General features: G+C 38.7%; 1 protein-coding gene across 1 annotated transcript in view; it reads left to right on the forward strand.

The window, feature by feature from the left end:
• Window positions 1–25,315, forward strand: part of SCN8A (sodium voltage-gated channel alpha subunit 8) — a 145,902-nt gene that overhangs the window by 118,192 nt on the left and 2,395 nt on the right. The window contains exons 18-26 of the mRNA XM_018565420.1: window positions 293–410; window positions 1,230–1,384; window positions 2,683–2,856; window positions 5,373–5,495; window positions 13,525–13,809; window positions 14,067–14,120; window positions 19,489–19,626; window positions 20,530–20,634; window positions 22,890–23,160. Of these exons, the coding sequence (XP_018420922.1) occupies window positions 293–410; window positions 1,230–1,384; window positions 2,683–2,856; window positions 5,373–5,495; window positions 13,525–13,809; window positions 14,067–14,120; window positions 19,489–19,626; window positions 20,530–20,634; window positions 22,890–23,160 (1,423 nt within the window). The remainder of the gene's footprint in view (window positions 1–292; window positions 411–1,229; window positions 1,385–2,682; window positions 2,857–5,372; window positions 5,496–13,524; window positions 13,810–14,066; window positions 14,121–19,488; window positions 19,627–20,529; window positions 20,635–22,889; window positions 23,161–25,315) is intronic.

Genomic DNA, 25,315 nt, shown 5'->3' on the forward strand with positions numbered 1-25,315 from the left:
CAGCCTGAAAAATGAGGAGTTTGAAAATATTGCATTATACATCATGGTACATCTGTGCAATGACTCACTCACTCACTCACTCTCTGCCTATTATTGTAGATATTTACTATGTGTATGTATATATTTATTTATTTCCTACTGAACACATAGTTTAAATGAAAAAGCTGATTAACTTCCATAGGAAAGACTTTAAAAAATGGCAATTTAAGCAATAGTGAAGTGAAAGTTTTTTTCATTAAATATTGTAGTTGATTTTTTTCATATTAATGTCTTTCATCTTAATGTCTTACAGAAACTGTATGACACAAGTTCTTCAGAAGGAAGTACCATTGATATAAAACCAGAAGTAGAGGAAGTTCCAGTGGAACAGCCAGAAGAATACCTGGATCCAGATAACTGCTTTACAGATGGTATGTTTTTTGCTGTGCTCATGTAGTAATACAGCAGGGATGTCCCTTATTTAAAAAAATTAATGTCTCGTTCCTAGATTTTCTTCTAACGTCAGTCCTTAAATTATTCAAAGCATTAGTTGTCATTTTAACATATACAGACACAAACAAAGTAAAGTAAATTTGAGGGGAATTTTATCAAAACTGGAGCAGACAAAATCTGGAGCAGTTGTGCATGGCAACCAATCAGCTTCCCTCTTTCATTTTCAGATCTTAACTGATCAAACTGAATAAAGAAGCTGATTGTTTGCCATGGGCAACTGCTCTGGATTCTGTCTGCTCCAGTGTTAATAAATTCCTCTCTTTTTTTTTTTTTCATTTAAGCTATGAACCAGTCACTTCCAAACTCTCCAAAAAAAAAAAATATTTACCACTATTTATATGTAAACTGGTAACAGCATAACATTGATGCAATTTCAGAGAAACCGCACCAATGCTGTAGAAAATCACATCTGCGAACTGTTACCTCCCAATGGGCAATGTTATGCTCTTTGTTGTGACCTTTTAGAATGACTGCATATTTGTAAGAATATGCAAATGCTTGATTGTCCCTAGTCTGGGCAAAGGTGCACTTTAACAATCAAAAGCTGGAATGTTTCTACATATGGCTAACAATAGCACAAGGCCTCAAATGGACATATATACAAATATACACTTCAGAAAGAGATTAAAAACAAAACAAAAATGTTTAATTAGTTAAAACATTTACAGCTTCCTATTATGTGTTTGAATGAAATATGTTTCTGGGTAAGACTAATGATTTGTATTCTATACATACAGGTTGTGTGGCACGTTTCAAGTGTTGTCAAGTCAGTGTAGAAGAGGGCTTTAACAAGTCATGGTGGACTCTGCGAAAAACCTGTTTTCTGATAGTGGAGCATAACTGGTTTGAAACCTTTATCATCTTCATGATTTTGTTGAGCTCTGGTGCTCTGGCAAGTATTATTCTCAATAATATTGATTTCCTCCATTTAGAGTAATATCACAAAATTAAATGGTTTTGATGAAGTTAGTGGTCAGCACAACTGTCTTGTAGCACTAGAGTTCTCAGTTCAAATCATAACCAGCATATTACATGTTGTCTTTGTGCTTGTGTGGGATACCTCCAGGTATTCTGGTTAACTCCTACACTCCAAAGACATGCTAGTAGGTTAACTGGCTCCTGCCTAAATTGGCCTTAGTATGTGTTTATGCATGTGAGATTAGGGACTTTAGATTGTGAGCTTCTTGAGGACAGGGACTGATACAATATCTAATGCTCTGTTTAAATTGTCAGCACTAAATAAATAATCAATCAACTTCTCCCTTTGCTTATCCTTCATTGCTTTGGAAACAAAGGCAGAATATGATCAATTACTTTGACCAACAAGGGTTATTTGTGTATACACATATGCATATGTATTTCCACTTAAAATGTGTCAAATTGTTAATGGGTTATGTTTAGTAATTGCAATAGCTCTTGATTCTTAAAACAATATTCTGTTATTTAAAGGAGCCCTGTGCTGAAAAGAACATTCGAATTGTTGTTGCTGAACACTCCTGAAAATGCTAAGATGCCTGCTATCTCTGGCTTTAATGTTTTCTGAGTCACAGGCCCAGAAAAAAAATACAGCAAGTAAAATCAGGTCTCCTGATATACATACCTATTCCGTGTTAGTGACTCAGACAGCACTGGAGCTAAAGGATAAACATTACAGCTAGGCAACCAGCATGCCACACATTTATCTAGCAAATGTTTACTTTATTTAGAATGTAGTACTTTCTTAAGTGCATGTATTAAGATTTGCCTTTGCTGCAGCTGGATCAATAACTTATAAATTAAAGACCTTTAAAGTATCAACCATCTACCATACCCACCTGATCTTTTAGAATCAAACAATCAGACTATTGTACTATCTTCCTATCCTCAATGTCAGCATTTTCTCTCCAGCTATGAACCATCATTTATTCAGTGAATGTCACTCAGTCTTCTTATCACTGTCTGTGATGCAGTACTTGATGGCACTGGATTCAGTCATGTCACCTATGTTTTAATAGCAAAAATGTAAAAAAAAAAAGATATTTCCCAACCCATATGATATCTTGCAGAGCAATCTTTTGCATTTAAGTGACTGGCCATGTACTGAGGCAATATCTTTTGAGACATGTACTCCTTCAGAGAATCTTTAACTCTAGATGTCCTTTAGTACATTAACAGTCAAGTATATTATTGGAATTTTCCCTTATTTGGTAGGCTTTTGAAGATATCTACATAGAACAACGCAAAACCATTAGAACAATTCTCGAGTATGCGGACAAAGTTTTTACTTATATTTTCATCTTGGAGATGTTATTGAAGTGGTTGGCTTACGGATTTGTCAAGTTCTTCACAAATGCCTGGTGCTGGCTGGACTTCCTCATTGTTGCTGTATGTATAAATTAATTAATGTGTTTGAGATGAACATTAATGTATTTTCAGGTTTACCATGTTCCCTGCCAATTTCAACCTTTTGTAGGAAGACCCCTCTGTCTCTGTGTTCCCATGATGTCTGTTTAAGAGCAACCAAAGGCTTTTCCAGAAAGGTCCTTGATTGCTTAAAGGAGAATTATGAGGCAAGTGATTTTCACTCAGCCTCATAATCTGAGCCGACCTGTGACAATGAAACTGTCACAGGTTGGCTCAGTAGATTGGGAAGTGAGCGTATACATACCGGCGCTTGGTCTGTTAATTCCCCCCCTCCCCTGTCCGATCCTCCAGCGCTGACTGGCGGAACGGACGGGGGAGGGCGCGGGTACAGCTGGCTCTGCCTCTATATAGGCAGAGCCAGTTGTCACTCACGCAGCTGGGTGGACCCAGACAGAATTGTCGGAATCCGTTCCGGCTGCGGCATCTCAGTATTGGGTGACGGGAGGATGCTGATTTGTGTCCTCCCGTTACCCTTAGGAGAACTATGGGGAAAAGCCCTAACCCCATAGTTCTCCTTTTAAGGCAAGTTATTCATGAGCACCTGAACAAGGAAGCCAGTTTTTTTTTGTGCACAGCAACTCTTCCGGTGGAGGGTAGGTGATGGGGTTGTCCTTGAAGCTGTAGAGGAGCAGTTTAAGAGAGGGTACACTGAGGTGTGCCAGATTCCAAACAAGACCACAGATATACGCATATAAAAACTATGTTGATATAAATATGACAGTGGTTAAAGAGTTCGGCAGTTATGTAATTTATTATATAATTGTCAGGCAAATGATAAAACTAAAGGAGCATTGGTTGTGAATCATTGTTAACCAAATACGCTGTAACTATTTAACACTTGGAAATACTTTTGCTGATGTAAATGGAATACCATCTGTTACCTATATCAATACTAGAGTATATGCAATAAATAAGATTGCAATCATTTCATTGGGGTGCGCAGGATTAAATGTTATTCAGGGTAATGACATTGACTCTTTTGTGTTTTGTATTTGATATACTTTGCTCTTCACAGAATATACTGTGCCCAGCCCATAAGTAAAAACCCAGTCTACTTTTTTAGTTGTAAAAGACCTCTACTTGTGCACAATCTTTGAATTGTTTACGTAGTAAAAAAAAAATATTCTACAAGATGTGAAACTCATTTAAAGCTCAACTCTAGGCAAAAAATAAAAATACCCTTGCAACCCCCCCCCCCAACACACATGCACACACTGCAAGGGTTAAATATTCATAATTTTTAGGAGTATTGGAATAAGGTGTCATTTTCACGTCTTCTCTCTTAGGTCCCCCCAATCTGTGTGACCGGTCCCCCGAAGCCTCCTCTCTATGGTGCTCCGCAGAACTAATAGTTATGCAGGATAAATAGTTCTACATTATACGTAGTTACACCAAGGGACCATCCACAGCCAAAAGTGTGAGAGAGAAGAGGAGAGCACTGGACCCTGCTGGAGTGATAAATAAGTAATACAGCCTCTTCCTCTAACCTCTAGAGTTAATGAGCATTTAAACCATGGAGTGGGTTGGAAATCCACTACAAGGTTTTTTTCTCCTCATAGTTGAGTTGGGCTTTATGGAGATTTACTAGTTAAAGAAAACTTTCCCCTATGTATCTGACCCCTCCATGTGCTAATTTGGACTACTCCCACATGCAAACATGCAAAATAGTAATATAGCACTATTATTTAAATTGATGGGCTGCAGTATCATATATACCCTGTCGATGGAGATGTAGTGCAAATCAGTTCCCATTCTGATAGAGTTGTGTTAGGGGTAATCTTCCTTGTTACTCCTTAGAGGGGCCAGGAGATGGGCTGAAATTTGTATCCAGAAACTTACTTAATGTTTCTACTTAAACACAACAAAAATATCAGATGTTGCTCCTTAAAAAATGTAAATACATTGTTCCTTTCCCATAAATTGTGGTATGTGTTGGTTACTCATTAACATTTATATTGTATTTTTGAAGGAAAGCTGCATGTTTGAGACCCTTCGTGAAAATCACCGCCCCATATAATCCATTAAATAATTCTAAAAACACACCAGGACACAGAGAGTAAGAACATTCATGGCACAGTCTTAGCCACGCCAATACACGACTAGTTTCCAGATTACATATTTGTTAAAGGCATGTGCTGTATATTTTTATTTGTATTCTTTCTCACAGGTACCTTTTTAATTTGTCTGGCTTCATTTAGTGGAAGCAGCTGTATCCAGCAGACGGTGAAGGGCAAGGGTAAGAATTTTGTCAGCCCCGCCTTGAATAGACCCCACTGTCTATCTGTGTGGTTCTGCTTCACTTTCATGTTTTTCTCCTTCTCGTTCTAATACCTTTTCAACCATGTTTCCTTCCAGGTCGGTTCTGTCAAGTGATTTAGACAGCTGAGGCCCCAGCCATGAATCCAGGCTGTTCAATCAGTGTTAGGCTTTGACTCTAACAGTCTGGAACATCTCTTTGCTTTTCTGTTTCTGTGTAGGTCTCTGTAGTAAGCCTTATAGCTAATGCCCTGGGCTACTCGGAACTAGGTGCCATTAAGTCCCTTAGGACCTTAAGAGCTTTGAGACCCCTAAGAGCCTTGTCACGATTTGAAGGGATGAGGGTAAGATGCTGAAAGCAGCTGATCCTTCTGCATGCGTACGGAGCAGTTTAAAGCATGCTAGAACTGATCAAACCGGATTGAGATTCAAAATTCATGATGCAGCTGCTGACCTCCTTATCCCTGCACCCTCTGCTCAAACAAGGGAGACGCATTCAGCTGCCTCATCACATTAATACCGGCCCAAAATGACATATCATTTGTAGTACATTGTAACATTTGCTGTTCTCATCTGGCCTGGCTTGTCTCCAGCACCCAGAGGGTTTCCCTGCTATATATCTATAGGGAGAATCACCAGGTGCAAAAAAGAAGAATTCAAACCCTTTACCAAGTGATGTTTCTAGCGTCATATAGATTTTCCTGGTAACTGGGTATTCATAGAAAGAAATTTGACTAACCTAGTTTGTCCAAGAGAGACAGTATAATTTTTCCTATTTATGAAATAAATGACATATGACATTTTTGGTTTAATTCATCTTGCTGCACCTTGTTGTTCTCGGTTCAGTCTTACAAAGACTGGAAGGCTTGTCTGACAGCAAAGCTTTTTCACTTCCTCCCTCTTCTTTCTATGCTTTATGGTGCCCTGTCCCATCACTGTGGCTGAAGGAACACTATCAAATCATTGGAGCAGAGTTTTTTATTCTTCCTAATACCATTTAGGAAAATATCACACATAAACAGCAGTACTATACTTATTAGCATGTCTATAAAACTGTAAATTTGACAAATATACATATAAAACTACTGGCAACAGATTGTGTAAACTTAGCTGAAGCTTATATATTTAAGAAGATTATATATATATAGCCCTTTAAAATTAAAAGTATAAGTTTATTAATTAGTGAAAAAGACATTGTTTTCTCAGAATTGCATGTACATAGATACATTTACAATCAGATGATGCACTGTTAAGTGTTCTGTGATTTGAGGAGGAAAGATGATGTCACATCCCTGTCCCCTCTTCTCCAATCACAGAATGCCTTGTATTCTTAGTGAAAAATACAAGATATTTTGAGAATGAGCAAGTAGTGAGGAGGGGATGCGACTTGAGCACTTTACTACTTGAGTCATATCACTCAGTTTTCGCAGCGCCCAAAGTGTAGGAGCCATCTTACTACAAGGTAAGGTTGCCCTATACACAAAACATATCGCCTTTTAGTGATAATTTGCACACCCAGTGCAGTTTGTAAATTATCATTTTTCACAGAGCTGGGCTTTAATATAGTCGTCATCATTTCTTATAGTAATACTTTGTACTGTACAGCAATGCTGGATTTTATATAGATATGACTTTTATCGTATTAAACAGAGATTTTTCTTTTTGAATGTACTTGAAGTCCTAAAATATCTTAAGACAAATTATAAGGATTCAGTCTGTTAAATATATCCTAATTTGGAAACTGCACTGAGGATATTGTAGTTGTGTAGGAATACTTAGTTTGAATTTCTACACAGCATTTTTTTTAAGGAGCTTATCAGTTAAAATACATTGCAATAAGGGAAAAAACAAGGTACAAGGGTTACATTGGAAAAACTTGCTAGGATAGCCTCCCCTAAACTCAGATGAGGCATATTGAGATTTTCTGTCAGTATTTAAGGTGCAGCATGTTTGTACATGTTAAGTGGATGCCACTAGATTCATTAGAGGTAATTCATATAACTTTACTACCGTGTTTGAAGAGAGGAAATAGCTATAATTGCAGATAATCCATATGACTGTAAACCTAACCAATCTCTAATATCTCTTGAGTAATTGCTTAGTTCACTATAACATTTTAGAATGTCAGTGTCAACATCCCTGAGTTTTCTGTTCTGCTTTCCGCCTTTAACCATCACCTTATGCACACCTTTGTACAGGATCTTTAAATTAATTATTAACCAATTAATTTAAACCAGAATGCTCTACTATAGGCACCATGTGGTGTCCAGAGCGACTGTACAGTCTACCAGTCAGGAGAGAAAAAAACAAGAATGCTGGTTGTCACCTAAAGCATATCGAAACCCAAAACCAAAAAAAATAATATATTGCAGCTTACCAATCATTAAATGTGATGGCTTACTTAGTTATTAATTTAGACATTTTTCCTTTATGTTCCTCTGGGGATCTGGCCAGTTACACACTTCCTTTCTTGGCTGAGTTGCTCTGCTCTAAGGAGGAGTAAGCGAGCCTCCATTGAACAACAGCATTATCAACCTGTGGAGAGGGTAGTGTTAGATACTCCAGCAGATTTAGATGGACTTGACTAAGAAATTATTTTTTTTTTAAAGATAAATGTTTTACAGAAATGAATAACACTGACAGGGGTGCTTACAATGAGTCGGCTTTTAAATGGTTTGCTTCATCCCTATATCTGTCACTTTTGCTGGATAGCTTGGTCTGTTTAAAGGAAGAAAAATAACAGGCTTACTGGCTGGTTCAGCAAGTGAAAATTAACGTGATAAAGACTAAAAATAAAAAAATCCACCACATTAAAGAATGTGTCAGCTGCTATATATAAAATGTTTGCTTTTGGGTTTAGATACAGTTTAAACCACTCATAGAGGTGTGTTCATAAAACATTCGCAGAGTCATTCGTCCTGAAAAACTGCATGCACATGATGTTTTGTGCAAACGGAGGCAAAAGCAAATTCTGCTGTTATATTTTCTTTCCAAGTCAATGGTAATGTTGGATAACCACATTATGGTACAAATGAATGTACATGCAGTTTCGCAGTTCGAATGGCTCTGGAAATTTATTTAAAAGACACACCTTAGTTTTGTAACCCCTTTTAGTAGCATCTGAAGTTCCATACTTCATTTCTGCTAATAGATATACACACAGTTATCCAAAGGTAGTCATGTAGCCAAAAAAAGAGGTAGAAGGTAAAAAAAAATAAAAATGTCCACATTCAAGTTTAAATGATACACACATTCACTAATTATTGGTAGTTAATTTGAAATTAGATCAAGTACAAAAGGTATTTTCTAAGAAAAAAAAACTTGAAGAGTCCCCATCTTCTACAGAACTATGCAAACAACAGAACCTACCCTGCGTTATTTGGTAGACTGGATTGCGATCAGTGAATAAGGGTTTCATTAAATAACCAGTGTACTTTATCATTACAAGACAATATTAAATTCCACCAGCAGGAAGCATTGCACGTGTAATCTATAATTACTGCAGTGTGTCCTTAAACAACCTGCGGGGAGGGAATATACCTCCATGTACTTCACAGAAAAAATTGGAACAAACTGGGGATTTTCCATTTTCCTGGAGGTCCTTTCTAAAGAGAGATGGGTACACTTTTGACATTTTATCACAGCTTGAAATTAAGTTTCATCACTGTTTATATTCTATCCTCTTTCATATTATCTCATACAATATTGTTAGGTAGTGTAAAACCCATAAGCGAATGATAGAAAGCATGTGTAGGGCAAGCTTTGAATCATTACATGTACTGTAGTTCTTTGCATTCTCAGCTTCATGATAACTTGCTCTTGGAAAGAACTACCATGTCTCTTCAGTTTGTTTTGTAAGTGGTATTAATGCAGTGAAACATGCATGCAATATATTAACTGCCAATGCACAAAATCACATAAAAGCCATGTTCCCTCTTAGGGCACCAGGGGTGGGAAAAGCTCTTTTCAATGTGTGGTTGATGATTCTGCAATATAGTTATAGACTAAAACAATATTATTATTTGATGCTATTTTTATTATTGGCACAAACACCTTTTATTATCTTTCATATCATTATTGCATCATAATCTATTTAGAGATATTTCATATGCAAAATCACACAACTTACCTTAGCACTAGAGGTGCACCGAAATGGAAATTTTAAAACTGAAACAAAGCCGAAATAAAAAAAAATTGTCAGGCCGAAACCGATACTGAAAATGTTTGTTTTTTATTTGAATTTTTAAAACATTTTCTAAATATTTTATTTTTATTAATTTTTTATTAAATATTTTTATTTTTTACATTACTTTTAGGTGCTTAGGGGAAATATTAGGGGTCTAAACAGACCCCTGATATTTCCCTTTTAAAATAGAAAAAGAGATTGAGAACACAAAATCCTCTGAGTTTTCCTGTTCACTCATAACATGAGAACATTGTGTGTTTACTATAACTACAACTATGAATGAACAGGAGGTGATGTAGATCACTCCCATTCATTTATAATTGAGGATATAGTTAACATACCATGTCCTCAATTATGTACAAACACTCAGCGATCACTGAGTGTTTGCACTTGCTCTCCTCTCTGACACGCTGTCACAGGAGGCTGATTGAGCGGTGTAGGGAGGAGGGCCCAGCCTCCTGTGACAGCGCGGCCTGTGATAGGAGGTTGAGTGGTGTGGGAGGAGACGCCGGCCTCTCACAGCGCTTTCCTCCTGCAGCACTTGGCCGGCTATCACAGTTTCTGTCCTCCGCGATGGGACACAGAGCAGCGCCCAGCGGGGAGGAAAGAAACATGGGATACGCCGATGTATTGGCAGGAAAATTGCACTTTCGGCATTATGCCAAAAGTTCAATTTTTGGCCTATATGTTTCGGCGGCCGATATATCGGTGCATCCCTACTTAGCACTGAAACTAAATGAAAGCCCAAAGCATGCCAACATGTTTGTTACATTTTAAATAGAGTTGGGAAGGCTTAGAAAATCAGGTTTGTTTGCTGGCTGTGTCCCAGTTGGGGAGATTTTGCCACACTTCCTGTTCTGGTGTCAGAGGGACTGAAAGAGGTGGAAAATCTCTCCAGCAGGGATACAAACAAAATACAAAAAAAGAGCAAGCAGTGGTAAGTAGGATTTTTATTCCTGTCCTGTGATGTCAGTTCCCCTCACTTTTGTCTTGGAGTCATATCTTTTTTAGGAAAAACTCCCAAGTGGCGTCACAGACAGCAATAATAGCCTGACAGAAGTTTAACCCTAACTCACTTTATTCAAAACATTGGGTGGGGTTGAGCTTTAATTTAGGGCGCTTAGTAAATGCTCTGTGGTCCTCCTCATTTGCACCTGGAGGTCTCAAAGGTTCCACCAACCAAAAGGCATTATTACTGAATTCTTTTTCAAAAGGTACAGTATGGTTCCTATATTTTATCTGCATAAAAAGGTCATAGTTTTGGCCAAAGCCGGTAGAGTAGTATGAGAAGCTGCCACAAGAGTTGATGGATTCTTTCAAAAATGTAAAGTAGTCTTCATTCTGCCAACTGATTATTGTAATATAAACATTTGAGACGACTGCTGTGCCCACTGCCATTAATCAGATTCATACTAAAAGTAATTAACAAAATAACATGGAACGAAACCGCAAACACATTTTGGGGGTTAAGAGAAATTCCCCTTCATCACGGCTTAAGGTGCTGCATGTGATGGTGAACTCTGGTCTTAATTAAACATCTGTTCACAATTCATGAGAAGTAGCTTTTCTTTTCAAATTAAATCAGTGGACTATTTCTTTTTCACCTGTATGCAAAAAGATTAACAGGAGACACCAGTGATGGCTAAATATTCTTAGCTCATTATTCTCAAAATATAAACCAAAACGTGTCTCTTCCATTTTATTAAGGAGGGAATATGGCTTTTTACAATTTGAGCTTGCATAACATGCATGCTCAGCTGGCTGCCTGATATATATTTATATGACCTGTTTATTCCCCAATATGGCCTTTTTAACACTACCCAATTCTAATGCTCAATGAACGTTATCTGTGCTAACCCTAGAAATATTTCTGCTAAAGGCCACTTGCCGATATGTATATCAATGTTAAACACATCCTGCAGGTAAATGAATGTCGCATAGCATTTTTGATCAGCAAAAAACTGGTTAAGGCATTGTGTGCAAGGGCATTTGCCTTGTGCAGCTCTTCTTTCTTGATATATTTTGTATTATGTTGCCCTTTAACTCATCAAAGTTGATCTGAAATAAGAGGTTACCAACCATTGATAACAAGTTTATTGATGTGACAACATCAGCATATCAGTATTACAGCATAAAGGTTACTAGCATCTATTTTGTGATCCATTCAAAATGATGGGCATGGATCACAGAGATCCTTTGTGCAGAAATTATGTTAAACCGGAACTCCCGTTAAAAATCCCTACATATACACTGTCCACCCCTCTCCTCACTGTCCACTACCTCTTCACACTGTCCACCTGAATTTTTAACAAAAGGTCTTAATAAAACAGCCTATACCTTCCTTTTTCACTACACTCTTCTAGCAGGTTAAGTGACATCACAGGTCCTTCCTCTTCTTTCTCAGCGGTAGCGAGGAGAGGAGGTAATTCGCCTTGAGTACTGTGAGCCCAGGCTGTGTGATGACTCACCACCAAGGGGTGTGTGAACAAAAGGTTGGGCTCAAAGGAAAATGGGTAGAATGATGCTGGTTGTTGTTTAACCCAAACTTAGAATGATGGCACTGGATGGAGAAAAAAGTTGGGGACAGCACTGGAGCATGGATAGGGTAAGCAGAACTTGGGCACTTTTTGTAATACAGGAACTTAAGGGCACTTTTTGTAATACAGGAACTTAATGGTTAAAAAAATAGCGTTCCTCTTTAAGTCATTCATCAAGAGTCTATTTCTAATGCTAGTACACATCGGCTCTTATTAGAACACTGACTAAATGGTATCCCTATTTGACAAGAACCAAATTGGCCCTGTGCAGATAAGATCTGCACCATCTACACAGTCTCAAATGTCAGGGGCCTAGATGAATTATAACTTTTTAACCCCCCCTCCTCACTGTAGTAATCATTCTCGCCCACTGATTTACTAGGTACTCATAATATCTCGGGGGAAAAAGAAAGACACTGTGCTTCACAAACTCAAAAAATGTATTCCTAAAATGCGAGAAAATTTTTATAAATTGTGAAAGTGTCATAAAGTGATAAAACAATTTTGTGTTATCCAGAGCACCTGTGTTGCACTATGCCTGTGATAATAATAGTTCAGAAAAAACTATTAGTCTAATGGTCCAGACTCTAGACACTATAAGCCATAATGAACATATAAAAAAAAATATGAATACCAAAAAACATATACTTGTGCTAGTACATCTCATAAAATGTGTACATTTTACATTTCACAAATGACTCATAATATCTCGCCTGTTCACACTTTCTGATTTGGAACCTAATGGGCTATTTGGCCCATCAAGTTTCTCTTTTCTCAGAAAGTTTTCATCCCAAATTACCTAATTGACAATGACTTGTGTGGTCTTTACATGGGATAGGACCACTTATTACAGATCTACTTCAAATTAATTCCAGTCCAAACTTTTTTTTTAATGTTTTGAACAATTGGATATTGCTTTCTGGATCACTATTTCAACATTTCTCAGTGATCATGGCAGAAAGTTAAATTAATTTTCTGAATGGGGGCCCTGATAGCAGTATACAAATTAAGAGGTTTAAGCACTTCCTAAAATACATGTTGCCGTTATCTCACAGTCACTGAGACAGGTGAGACTGTAAGAACCGTTACCTCACAGTCACTGAAACTGAGACAGGTGGCAGTAGTACTTTCAAGTGGCAACCACTCCCCCAATCTTATCTAAAACTAAAAAAATGTGTTGGCTGGAGTTCCAGTTTAAGTGGGCATTTTTTTTTTTTTTAATAAGACCTACAAGTCAGCAGGAAGGGGAGTGCAGAACACTCAAGTACATGCAACCTTAGAGCACCAGAAAGCCTGTGCTATGCCAAAATGCCAAGTAAAGCATGTTCTCTTTAATGCTGTATACCAACAGAACACTGTAGGTTTCCTGCATTTTTCTTTTTGTATTTTAAAATGTCTATGTGGCACTAATTTGTCCAGTTCGCATATATATTCTGAAATCATGCTTATAAGATATTGACTTGAGAATTTACTGTTTAGAGGATCTGTTTATTTTTAGCAACATTCTGGTCTTCCACATGAACTCTGTTGTTTAAGCAAAGCATACCTGTCAGTGGCCTTTAAATTCAATCATCCCTCCCCATAATATCAAGTCTTTGTTCAGCTAGTAGGCTATGGATTTAACTACAGTCTTATTTCCTTCCAACACAGGTTGTAGTCAACGCTTTGGTTGGAGCTATCCCCTCAATTATGAATGTATTGCTGGTCTGCCTTATATTTTGGCTGATTTTCAGCATCATGGGTGTCAACTTGTTTGCTGGCAAATACTACTACTGTTACAATGAGACAGCAGAAGACAGATTTCTCATAGAGGATGTAAACAATCGAACAGAATGTGAAAATCTCATAAATATGAACTATTCTGAAGTCAGATGGAAAAATGTAAAGATTAACTTTGACAACGTTGGGGCTGGATACCTTGCATTGCTTCAAATAGTAAGCTTTGTTTTATGTGTAAATTCCTTGTAATGGCTGTTTTTTTTTTTTAGTAAGTCCTTTAGTTTTTAAGTGTCTGCTTGCGATTTTCTGATGCTATATCTTGTTTTCCCTATTGCATCTATAAATGCACATAAATTAAGCAAAATATTTATACCTATTCTGCATATAGCATTCTGAATGTCCTCTCCATATAACTGATGTTCTATGGAACAAATGTTTAAGGATTCATTTTTTTTTATTTTAATTTTTTTCAGGCTACGTTTAAAGGATGGATGGATATTATGTATGCAGCAGTAGACTCTAGGAGGGTGAGCATTTTTCCAGCTAGGGAATATTGGCTCTCCTTACACATTTATGTTGTATATTCAGTTTGGGTACATGTCCTTGTTCCAGTAATGAAATTATCTTAATATGCAATATTTCACTGCACAAAATACACTGGGAAGCTGCTGGTTATTTTTGATTCGTAATTTTCCTGTGCATACAAGTGCCTTAGCCATAGAGCCCTGGTGCCCAATCTGAGGCCCGTTGCCTCTTATTGTGCATCCCTCTGAGCCCCTGCAGATGGTGGTCTGTGTTTTCCATAACTTGGTGTTTATTCAAACCAGTGAGGGGAAAAATTGTCTTCCAGTATTACCTGTTTATTTCTTTTTAGGCTATCTTAACTTTTACTCCATATTTTTTTACTCTCTGTTTTTACAATCAGACTTGCTGACATAAATATGAAATGTGATGCAAGTAATTTTTAAGGGGGCTGCATGGAGCACAAATGTGCAAAAGTATTGATTTTTAAATGATCTGTAATGGCAGTGATCTCTAGCATTCTCATGTAGTACGTCTCCAGTCTATGGCTGTCTCCTGAAACATATCCCCACAAACCAAAAACTCTTATAACATTTTTGCAATGTCAGGCAGCTTTTCTTAGAATTCCAAAGAAACAAGCAGCAGGCCCCGCTGTCATACAGGTTTCTATGCACTTAGTAATTCACATTCTAAAGTACATTCTGAAAAAATTAAGTACACCTAGTGGAAATTGACCTTTTTCAACATATTTGTATAGGCAAACATTAGACCCTTATTCAAAAGTGCCTACAGATAAAGCATGATTTTTGACTTACAAGTAAAATCCTTTTCTTGGAGTACAGTACTGGACACAGGCATCTGATCTCATAACTCCAGGAAATCTTCAGTTTGTTTTTACCAAGCAATAGCGTAAATAGTGGGGTGAGTGCTGTGTCCTGTTCTGTACTCCAAGAAATATATTTTACTGGTAAGTTAGGGCACAGACAACTCATGGACAACTATCACGTCCAAAAGCAATGCACTGAAGGGTGGGCAACAAAATAAAAAACAACTGCCAACAGGCCCTTAACAGAAAAAACAAGGGGAAACTTCAAATCAGATAGCAGCCTGTAGCACCTTACTTGCAAAACTCACATCATTAGAGGCATGAATAGCCACCTGGTAGAATATATGAACAGAAGGAGAGGTGGCAACCTTACAAATCTGTAACGCAGATGTCTGATGCCTAAAAGCCCAATAGGTACTGACAGATTTAGTGGAGTGAACTGTTATAGGGAAAAGGGGAGTCTTACCCTTGACAGAGTAAGCATGTAAGATGACCTGTCTAATCCACCTAGAAATGATGGAACAAGATGCAGGGAGCCCCATACAAGGTCCCCTAGGAAGGACAAAGAGAATCAGATTGTTGGAAGGAAGCTGTACCCAAAAGATAGACTCGGACAGCCCTAACCACATCCCAACAGTAGAGAACTACCTCCTTTTGGATGTATCAGAGCAGGACAAAAGGAAGGTAGAACAGTCTCCTCATTCAGATGGAAGGAGGACACCACCTTAGGGGAAAATAATCCTTTGGTCTGAGAATGACCTTATGCTTGTGAAGAATGAGAAACGGAGCCTTCCACAAAAGAGCAGCCAGCTCCAAAACCCTCCTAGCGGAGGTGATGGTGACAATGCAAACAACCTTCATTGTAAAGTTGAGGTTCCCCCAGTGACACTTGACCATGAATATTGAATATCTGGCCAAGGTCTGCTGGAAAATGATAGCTAATATTTATATCTGTCCCTTGATCATACTCAGAGCTAACTATCCAGTCCAGATTGGAGAGAGACTACCATTCATCCCACAGAGTAACCCCAAGGAAATTGTGGCTGTTAGTACCAGGCTACTAAGCCTTCCAGGTGCGATGGTACACTTTCTGGCCTGCAAGAGGGTGGGAATGAGAGTATGCAACATACCTCTATCCCTCAGGACCTAGGCTTCAACAGTCAAACTTTCAAACCAGCAACCAAGAAGCCAGATGAAACCTTGGACTTTGAGAAACGGGGTCCTTGCAGTCTGGAAGCAGCAATTGAGAGTCTGCCAGCATCCTGAGGATTTTCACTCTTCTTGGCCAGTTTGGAAGGACAAGAATCACTGGTAAGCATTCGACTTCAATCCTGTGGAGAAGACGAGTAACAATCTACAAACAGAGAAGGCATAGAGAAGGGACAACTGATCCCACAGAGCTACTACGCATCCACTGTGAATGCTCTTGGATCCCTGGACCGGGATACAAACCTGTCCAACTTGATGCTCACTCTGGACAGCAAGGAATCTAAATCCGGCATCCCCTAATGGCAGCAAACCTGAAATTCGCCTGGAATAGAGCCCAATCCCTCAAGTTTAAGCTCTTTTGACTGAGGAAATTCGCCTGGCAATTGTCCACTCTTGAGATGTGCATGGCATATAAGGCTGGAATGTGACTTTCTACCCAGGACAGAATCAGATCTGCCTTCTGCTGCACAGCGCACCACCTTGATGGTTGACGCACGTCACAGCCTTGGCCTTGTCGGACTGAACCCTAATTGGTAGGCTCTGCAGGTGACCTGTCCAATGAAGGGAGAAGCAAATCAATTTTAACTCCAAGACCTTAATTGACTGCCTGTATTCCCTTGGCAACCAGGTCCCTTGGTCTCTCAACACCCTGAGAAGGATTTCCTGAATCCCCCCCACCAGATCAGAAATCCACCATAATAGCGAGATGTTTGCCTCGACTGACAGACACATGGGGCAATGTAGAGAAGGAGTCTCATTGTCCCACACTGCTAGAATGATCAGTCAGTTGTAGTGGTCTGGAACTGAGCATAGGGAACTGCTTTGAAGAAGGCAACCATCAGCCCTAAAACCGTTATTGCAAATCTCACTAAGAGTGGATCCTTGGACCGAAGGTCCCGCCCCTCCAAACTTCAACAGGCTTATAAAGCGCTTATCCACCAGGTTTGTAGAGCCCAGGACATCCTTCACTGGAACAGTGAGAGATCTGTTAAGGAAATAGGTCACCACATCTACATCCAGCATATCCCACTTCTTGAAGGAACAACTCCTCTAAGGGTAAATATTATTATACAGGATTTATATAGCGCCAACAGTTTGCACAGCGCTTTACAATATAAGGAAGACATTACAATCACAATACAATTCAAGACAAGATGGTAAGGAGGGCCCTACCCGTGAGGGCTTACAATCTAAAAGGGAGGTGCAAGTGATACATGAGGAGGTAGCTGTGTGGGGATGAATTGTTTGAGTTTGAGAATTGGTTGAGTCTTAAGGGATCGCCTAAAGGCAGTCAGAGTGGTAGATAGACGAACAGGTTGGGGTAGAGAGTTCCATAGGATGGGAGAGGCTCTAGTGAAGTCCTGAAGGCGAGCATGGGAGGAGTTGATGAGGGAGCTGGAAAGCAGAAGGTCTTTTGAAGAGCAGAGGGTGCGGTTAGGGTGATACTTTTAGACCAGGTTTGAGATATAGCCAGGGGCAGAGTTGTGGATGGCTTTGTAAGTAGTTGTTAATATTTTGAATTTTATCGTTTTGGGCTATTGGAAGCCAGTGTAGGGATTGACAGCGGGAGGTTGTAGACACTGAGCGGTTGGTTAGGTGAATGAGTCTAGCAGCTGCATTCATGATAGAATGAAGGGGGATAGCCTGTGTAGAGGTAGGTCAATGATGAGGGAGTTGCAATAGTCAAGACGAGATATAACAAGTGAGTGGATGAGTAATTTTGCGGTTTCATTGGTGAGGAAGGGGCATATTTTGGAGATGTTACAAAGGTGAAGGCGGCAGGATTTGGATAGTGATTGGATGTGGGGAAGAAAGGTGAGGATAGTGATTGGATGTGGGGAAGAAAGGTGAAGTCAGAGTCAAGGATGACACCTAGGACCTTGGCATGGGGGAGGGCTGGATAGTTGTGTTAACAATCTCAAGGGAAAAGTTTGGGGAAGGTTGCCAGTCTGCGAAAAGAACAATCTCCACTAGGGCATGTGTGGGAAATGCCTTAATGGGTGACTTTTTCTTAAGAATGTAGAGCACATGATTAGAGCCTATGACCCCTTCCAAGATGGCCAACATCTGTAGAATCCTTAACTGGGCATACCCAGATTAGCAGACTTAACAGATGGCCTCCCCAGCCTGTACTGAGCAAGCTTTGCGTGGCCCAGGGAGTGCCAGTATGGCTGCCGAGGACCCCAACAGGGCGATAGGGGGACCACAGAAAATGCATGCACAATAGCAGACATATTTTCTGGCTCCAGGTAGCTACAAACATAGCGTTTTTTTTGTGTGGGCCACACAATAAAAATTAGACTAAACTGCATACATCTCCCTCAGCAGGGAGGAGACATCTATCACCAAAGGACACTAGCAAAAACACTGAGGATTTGCTGAAGTGGAAGGGTTTATGAGGTCACTGCTCTGGCCAGTGTCCAATCACTTGATGATACCTGCATATTACCCAGTCATCTATGAATTGCATATGTCCTGTACTGTATGATCAATAAAGGTGATATACTTGAATAAAAACAGAATAAAAATGTGCTGTTTTAAATGATTTATTCAACAAAAATATCGATAGATGTAATGGTGTACTGTGGAAAAAGTGCACCCTTGGTATCAGAAGCTGGTATTGCCCCCTTTAGCAGAAATGACTACTTGTAGGCAAAATTACCCTACCAAATGTTAAGTGGCAATCAAATCAGGGCTTTGAGTAGGACAGACCATAACCCTTCTGTTTCTTCTTTTTGAGACATTTTTTGATGGATTTGCTTGTGTCCATTGTATTGTGTGAAAGACTATTTATATTCAACCTTTGGACACATGGCCTCACATTCTCATCAAGCACACTTTTATATGATGCATAATTTATAGCTTGCCCATTCAAATATTTTTTAAAAGTCTACAGTGTCCATGTGGTGTACTTACTTTTTCACATGACTTTATCTCTTTGGAGTAGTGAGAGGTACATTTATTTAGGAAAGTAGCACCAAATTTAGATGCAAATGGTTGCCTGTCAGCAAGGTATATTCAACAGTTTTTACGTGTATTTGCGCTTGTAATTTTGGGTAGCCAAGAGCGACAGGTTTGCATAGGTCTGTGACATATTTACCACAATGAAGAAGGGGTCAGGGACAGGATTTATTCTGCCACAGTGCTATTTTAAAGCAGCGAAGGGGTGAATTGATTAATTATCATAAATCTGACTCGGATCTGTCTCACTGCTTCTGGTTAGCACTGCTTTGCTTTGTGACAGAATTGATTAAATGTCCCCCTATATGTTATGCTTTTATGTAGTTTGCTATTCTAGTTCAAGCTGTGTATTAACATAACATTTCAATATGTTTTAGGTCACAGAACAGCCAAAATATGAGGACAACATCTATATGTATATCTACTTTGTCATTTTCATCATCTTTGGGTCCTTTTTCACCCTTAATTTATTTATTGGTGTCATCATTGATAACTTTAACCAACAGAAGAAAAAGATAAGTATTACTGCTGTAAATTATGGATGGCACTGTTTATTTGTTAGAAATATTTGGTAATACTATAGGAACGATATCTAGGGGGGGTTCTCCCGTGATAGAGTACAATCACAATACAAATGAGTAAACTAAACACCGGATTGTAGTTCATCACAGGAGCAAGCTTGGAGAGAAGGAAGGACAGTGTCGGCACCAATTCAGAGGTATTTTGAGGATCTACAGCCGAGTGATGAGCAATTAATGTACAGTATTGTTAAGATACTTGAATGCATTTTTAGGATTTAACTCCTGAGTTTAGTTTGACTTTAATGGATCTGTCCATCTGCTTTTGGTGGATGCTTGACAAAAGTAGCTACCCTCCAGAAGGAAAGACAGTGTCGGCACAAATTCAGAGATATTTTGAGGATCTACAGCTGAATGATCCACAAATAAGCTAACTTTTTGTTTATAGTTAAGATATTCAAATGCATTTTTAAGATTTAACTGAATTTAGTGTCATGTTAATGCTGTTCAATTGCATAACATCGACCAAGTCTGCAGATAAAAATTCAGGAATGTACAGTATCTGCAGTACTGCTAACTTAAAGTGTATGTAGAAAAAAATATATTCAATACATATATGCATATTTCCCCATGTTTTATCCCCTAATTTGAGGATCTACAGATGAGTGCTACACAAATAAGCTACATTTTTGTTAATAGTTAGGATACTTGAATACATATTTGAGATTTAGCTGAGTTTAGTGTTACTTTAAGTTCTGCTTGTGTTTTTTTGGGTTAAATTAGTTTTTTGGGGTTAAATTAGGGCTAAAGTACGGGTGAGAAATGAGCTACTGGTATGGAATGTTCCCCAAGTTGTCATAATAATAAAGATTGTAACCAGTTTTGTATTTTCTCCTCTACTTTGGAGGTCAGGATATCTTTATGACAGAAGAGCAGAAAAAATACTACAATGCTATGAAGAAACTGGGCTCAAAGAAACCTCAGAAACCCATCCCTAGGCCATTGGTGAGGCTAGTGTGATATTTAAATGTTATGTTTCATGGAAGGGTGCATTTATGTGGAGTTTTCTTCAGCTGAACACGTCTACATGTTAATGATTTGATGAAGCTCCCGTAATAGACTACAATCTCACAAATTAGTTCACTAATTTGTATTGAGATTGTAGTCCATCATGGGAGTGAGCTTGGAGTGGTGGCTACTTTACAGGACACACAGGGACCATGGTGAAGAAAAGTAGCCATCCTCCAGAAGGAAGGACAGTGTCGTTGCGGCTTTCCTCCCACATGGAACCACCCCTCTCTGGCATGATCCCTTTCTTCCTTGCTTGAGCATTAGATGGATTTTCCAGATCCTTTCTTTGGTCAGTGTCTGCTCCCCCTTTAGGTAGGGGACTTGGCCATATCAGGTCTCATATTCAGGTGTCAGTCCTTGAGCCGGCACTTGGACTGCTGGCAGTTTCACAGTTTTTTGTGCCTTTGGGGAGGTTGTTGCTCTGTTGCCCACCCCTAAGTTAGGCTGAGTTTGGATGTCCTGACAGTATCTGAATTTCTGTGCCCCTCAATGGACAGTTAAATTGATGCCTCTACATAAATATTTGTATTGTTCTTAATTTTCATATGTGAGGCTATGCTGTCTAATGATCAATCAATAAGAATGCCTGTTTCCTGAATAGTATAACAGGTGGCTTTGCCAAATTGTATATGCTGCATAGTTCAACTGGGTGTCCTGTTGTATTATTGGTAGGGCTACAATCATACACCTTTAAGCGCTCTGCTTGTAGCAGCCAGCAGTGAGTGCCCACCAGCAAAAAAGGACAGTCTATTCCCAAGTCTCCAAACATGGTCCACAAAAAGCAAACTACACACTTTTTATATTGTGAATATAAATCTGAATATATTGATACAAGGCTAATTGTGATCTCCAGGAGAATCCAATCCTCCTCTTGCGTTTTACCTATATTATGGTGTAATGCTCTGGACTACAAATTCCAGAGATGTAAAGCTTATACCAAGGACGAGCCCAGCTTTAAAGCTTGGCAAAACCTTTAATTTCTATTTGTTGTCTGTTCTTGCAGTGAAGCTTCAAGGAAACAGACCCAGTAGCATTTAAAAGTACTTTACTTGGCGAAAATGCTGCGTGTACAAACTTGGTTACAGGAAAAAAAACAAATACATAAACAAGATAGGCTGCTACAAACATTCACATCCACTACACTATCTTCTAGTACATGTATGATTTCTAGGAGGGGAAACACTGAAAATGTACGTAGCTCCGGCTGCAGGCTCCACAAATTCCGTGATGAACAGGACTTCTTGGCCTAGGAAAATGGCTTCTCGTTGCCGTCTCTGCTAAATCCTTTGTATGTCCTGGTCTTGAAGCAAGTCCTCTCGTCTTGTGAACCCCCTCGTACTGTCCCCCTCCTGTGAAGCCCTCGTCTTGTGAAGTGCCTCGAACCTTTCAGCTACTGGCTTTTTATTGAGAGAAACTGGCCACACACTTGGAAGCGCCGCCCCTTTCACTTTTAGGAAAATGAAATACCATGCATTTCACTTTCCCACCTCTAGGTGGCAGCATTGTATCATAAATTGTCATCAGTAGTCCAGATTTGATTTGAGTTTTACGCAAAACAATACAGGACAAGCCACACCATTGTGAAAAAACAGTTTGGTCTGTTTAGATGGCACCTTCCATTGTATGAACCTAGCTTTCTATCAACAAACAAACAAAACCTCCGTCTCTATTGCAAATCTATGTGTGTCTGAAAAAGTCCACTAAGATATATATCGCAACACATATGGACATAGCCCTCCATCTCTATGACTAATCCCAAAAATTGCGTGAAGCACAATGTGCAGGGTTGCCTTTTCAAACTGTGTCTTAGTAGCAGTACTGGAATCTACCCTATTATTACAATTTACCCAAATAAACTGGAGAGTGGCTCAATGAATCACAAGTGGGGATTATTGTGTTGGGTGCTATAAATATACAGGCTTCACTTTTTGCATTCAAATTATGATATAATATACAGTATTTGGTGACGAAAGCTCTATAAGTTGAAGACCTTTTATTGTGAATGTCGAAATCAAACTAACCTTATTACAGGCAATTATGATTCATATTTTTGCACTGAATTCCATTGACATCTACCTTTTTACTGAATTGTTAATCCTATATTGTTGAGAAATGTGTAGCTATGAAGCATTTTATCTACTCTTTTATGTGGCTTTTGTTACTGTTTAAATTGTCTTTTTTCCAAACAGAATATGTGCCAAGGTGCCATCTTTGATTTGATCACCCAGCAAGCATTTGATATAATCATCATGATTCTCATCTGTCTGAACATGGTCACCATGATGGTGGAAACAGATGATCAGACTGATTATGCTGAGAACGTCCTGTATTGGGTTAACGTGGTTTTTATTGCCTTTTTTACCACGGAGTGTGTGTTAAAGCTGTTTGCACTAAGACATTACTACTTTACCATCGGATGGAATATTTTTGACTTTGTTGTAGTAATTCTTTCAATTGTTGGTAAGTACAATATTTTTGATAGTTATAGTCATATTAACCACTTCAAGACCAGGTGTTTAGACCCCCTTCCTGGCCAGGCCATTTTTCAGTATTCAGCGCTGCGATACTTTGACGTTTATTCCGTCATGCAACGCTGTACTGAAATTAATTTTACACAATTTTTTGGGGACAGATAGAGCTTTATTTTGGTGGTATTTAATCACCACTGGGGGCTTTATTTTTTATTATAATTAGGAAAAATTACTGAAAATTTTGAAAAAAAAACGTTTTTTTTTAACATTATGTTAGGAAACATTTATTATAAATGTGCAGACCAACAGTGACATGACAAAAATTAATGTAATGGAAGATGTCAGCCAAAACACATTATTTACTAGTTTATATTTAACATTAATAGTTGTTCATCTATGAATTTTCCTTTTTGATTAGTCAACTGGACAAAAGAAGAATATGTTGAACTTTAGGCCTGTAGAAGAAAATAAAACACACACTGGACAATGGCCTGCTAACATATGTTTCAGACAACAAACTAGCCTATACACACAGTACAGTTCTTTCCAACAGTTTGCCCTGCCCTTCAACTACATCTGCTGGGATAGGTAAACTGCAGAAAAAGTTTCCCTGAAAAAGTTCACACTATGCAACTTTTCTTTATTTATTCTGTCCTTATGTGTCTTGCGGTGTTGAGAGTTTGCCAAAAGACTGCCAGTTCAGTTGACCTCTAGACAACTGCAGTTTCCTGGTGCAGATCCAGTCTAGAGCCTAGATGCCTACTGCTTTCTTGATGTTATGCTTCTACTTGAGCCTTGATTTTCCTCTTGCTAGGGTTCGCTCATCTTTTTTTTCCAACCTAGCCTGGGCAATTTATTTTGGTCATCATATTCACCGGCACAAACCACTAAAGCTTTACCAATGCTATATCTTGTAAAGGGGATACATTCAGTGACGTAAATTTGCATTTGTTGTGCTCACACAGTCGCATAAAAATACCTGTAGTTAATTTCTAATTATTTAACTCTAAAGTACCCATTGCCCCAGCTTGTTATATTCAACTTGCCTAATATTGTAATAACTGAAGCCTGCACCCCCACTTTCTATTCTGGAGCATTTTCAAAATTTCAAAATTCTTACATGATCAGTCAAATGTGGGGCTCTACCTCTGTATTAATTGTGCTTATGCTGCTGCATGCCTTAGTATTTTTAGTTTTTCCAATATAATATATCTTACATAGATGGAATATATGACAAAGAGCATATGAGGCTGTGCTTGTTATCACATTACACACTGTCAGAATATAATCTTCACAAATCTTTTTCAGGATATATCTCCACGCATTGTACAATATCAACACACCCTAAAGTGTCTTTGGTCACATGTCCCCAAACCAGTTCTTTGTTAATGTTTTTGTCAAAATATCTTCGACTGTGCAGAATGAGACCAAAGCCAGATTTTGCACTTTTGCCCTTGTCCTATTGTCCTTTTTTTCTATTTTAAGTTATGCATGCTTTAGTGCCTTTTTGGAAAGGTAAAATTTTCCCTATCGCTGCCAAAGGCAGTGCACATTATGCATATGTGTGCACATATGCTAAAATGCACACTAAATCTCTACACATTATATATTTTCTGAATGTAAAGAATTCATAAAATAAAATAAGTTACATAGTTACATAGTATTTGAGGTTGAATAAAGACATTAGTCCATAAAGTCCAACCTAATAGGATCTCATTCTAGGAGTACCTGTACCCCTGTATATTACGGTCCCTTAAGAAATCGTCCAAAAGTTTCTTGAACAATTCCACATTATTTGCTGAAAAGTTGCAATTTTTTATGCTGTCCAATATTTGCGCAATAGTTTACCAAATTCAAGGCGGAGCCAATGGAGATTAGCATGCCCCTCGTGGTACATTTATGAGTTTCCCATAGAATCACGGGTGAAACATCTGAAGAAGCATTGTCTGAGAGGTTGTGAGTAATGGATTCCCTTAGTTCCTTATGTAGAGGCCCCTCCTGTACTATGGAAGCATTCAGTCCCAATACCAGACTTTCTGGGTCACATCACCCAATTTGAAGTATCTACAACTATGGGAAGTGCCGACTGAGGGATAAGAAAATAATCAGTAGGAGAGATGGGAAAGGAAGTAGTAAGTGTAATC

The sequence above is a fragment of the Nanorana parkeri genome, unplaced genomic scaffold, assembly GCF_000935625.1.
Source record: "Nanorana parkeri isolate BGI_ZX_2015 unplaced genomic scaffold, ASM93562v1 scaffold846, whole genome shotgun sequence".
NCBI lineage: Eukaryota > Metazoa > Chordata > Amphibia > Anura > Dicroglossidae > Nanorana > Nanorana parkeri.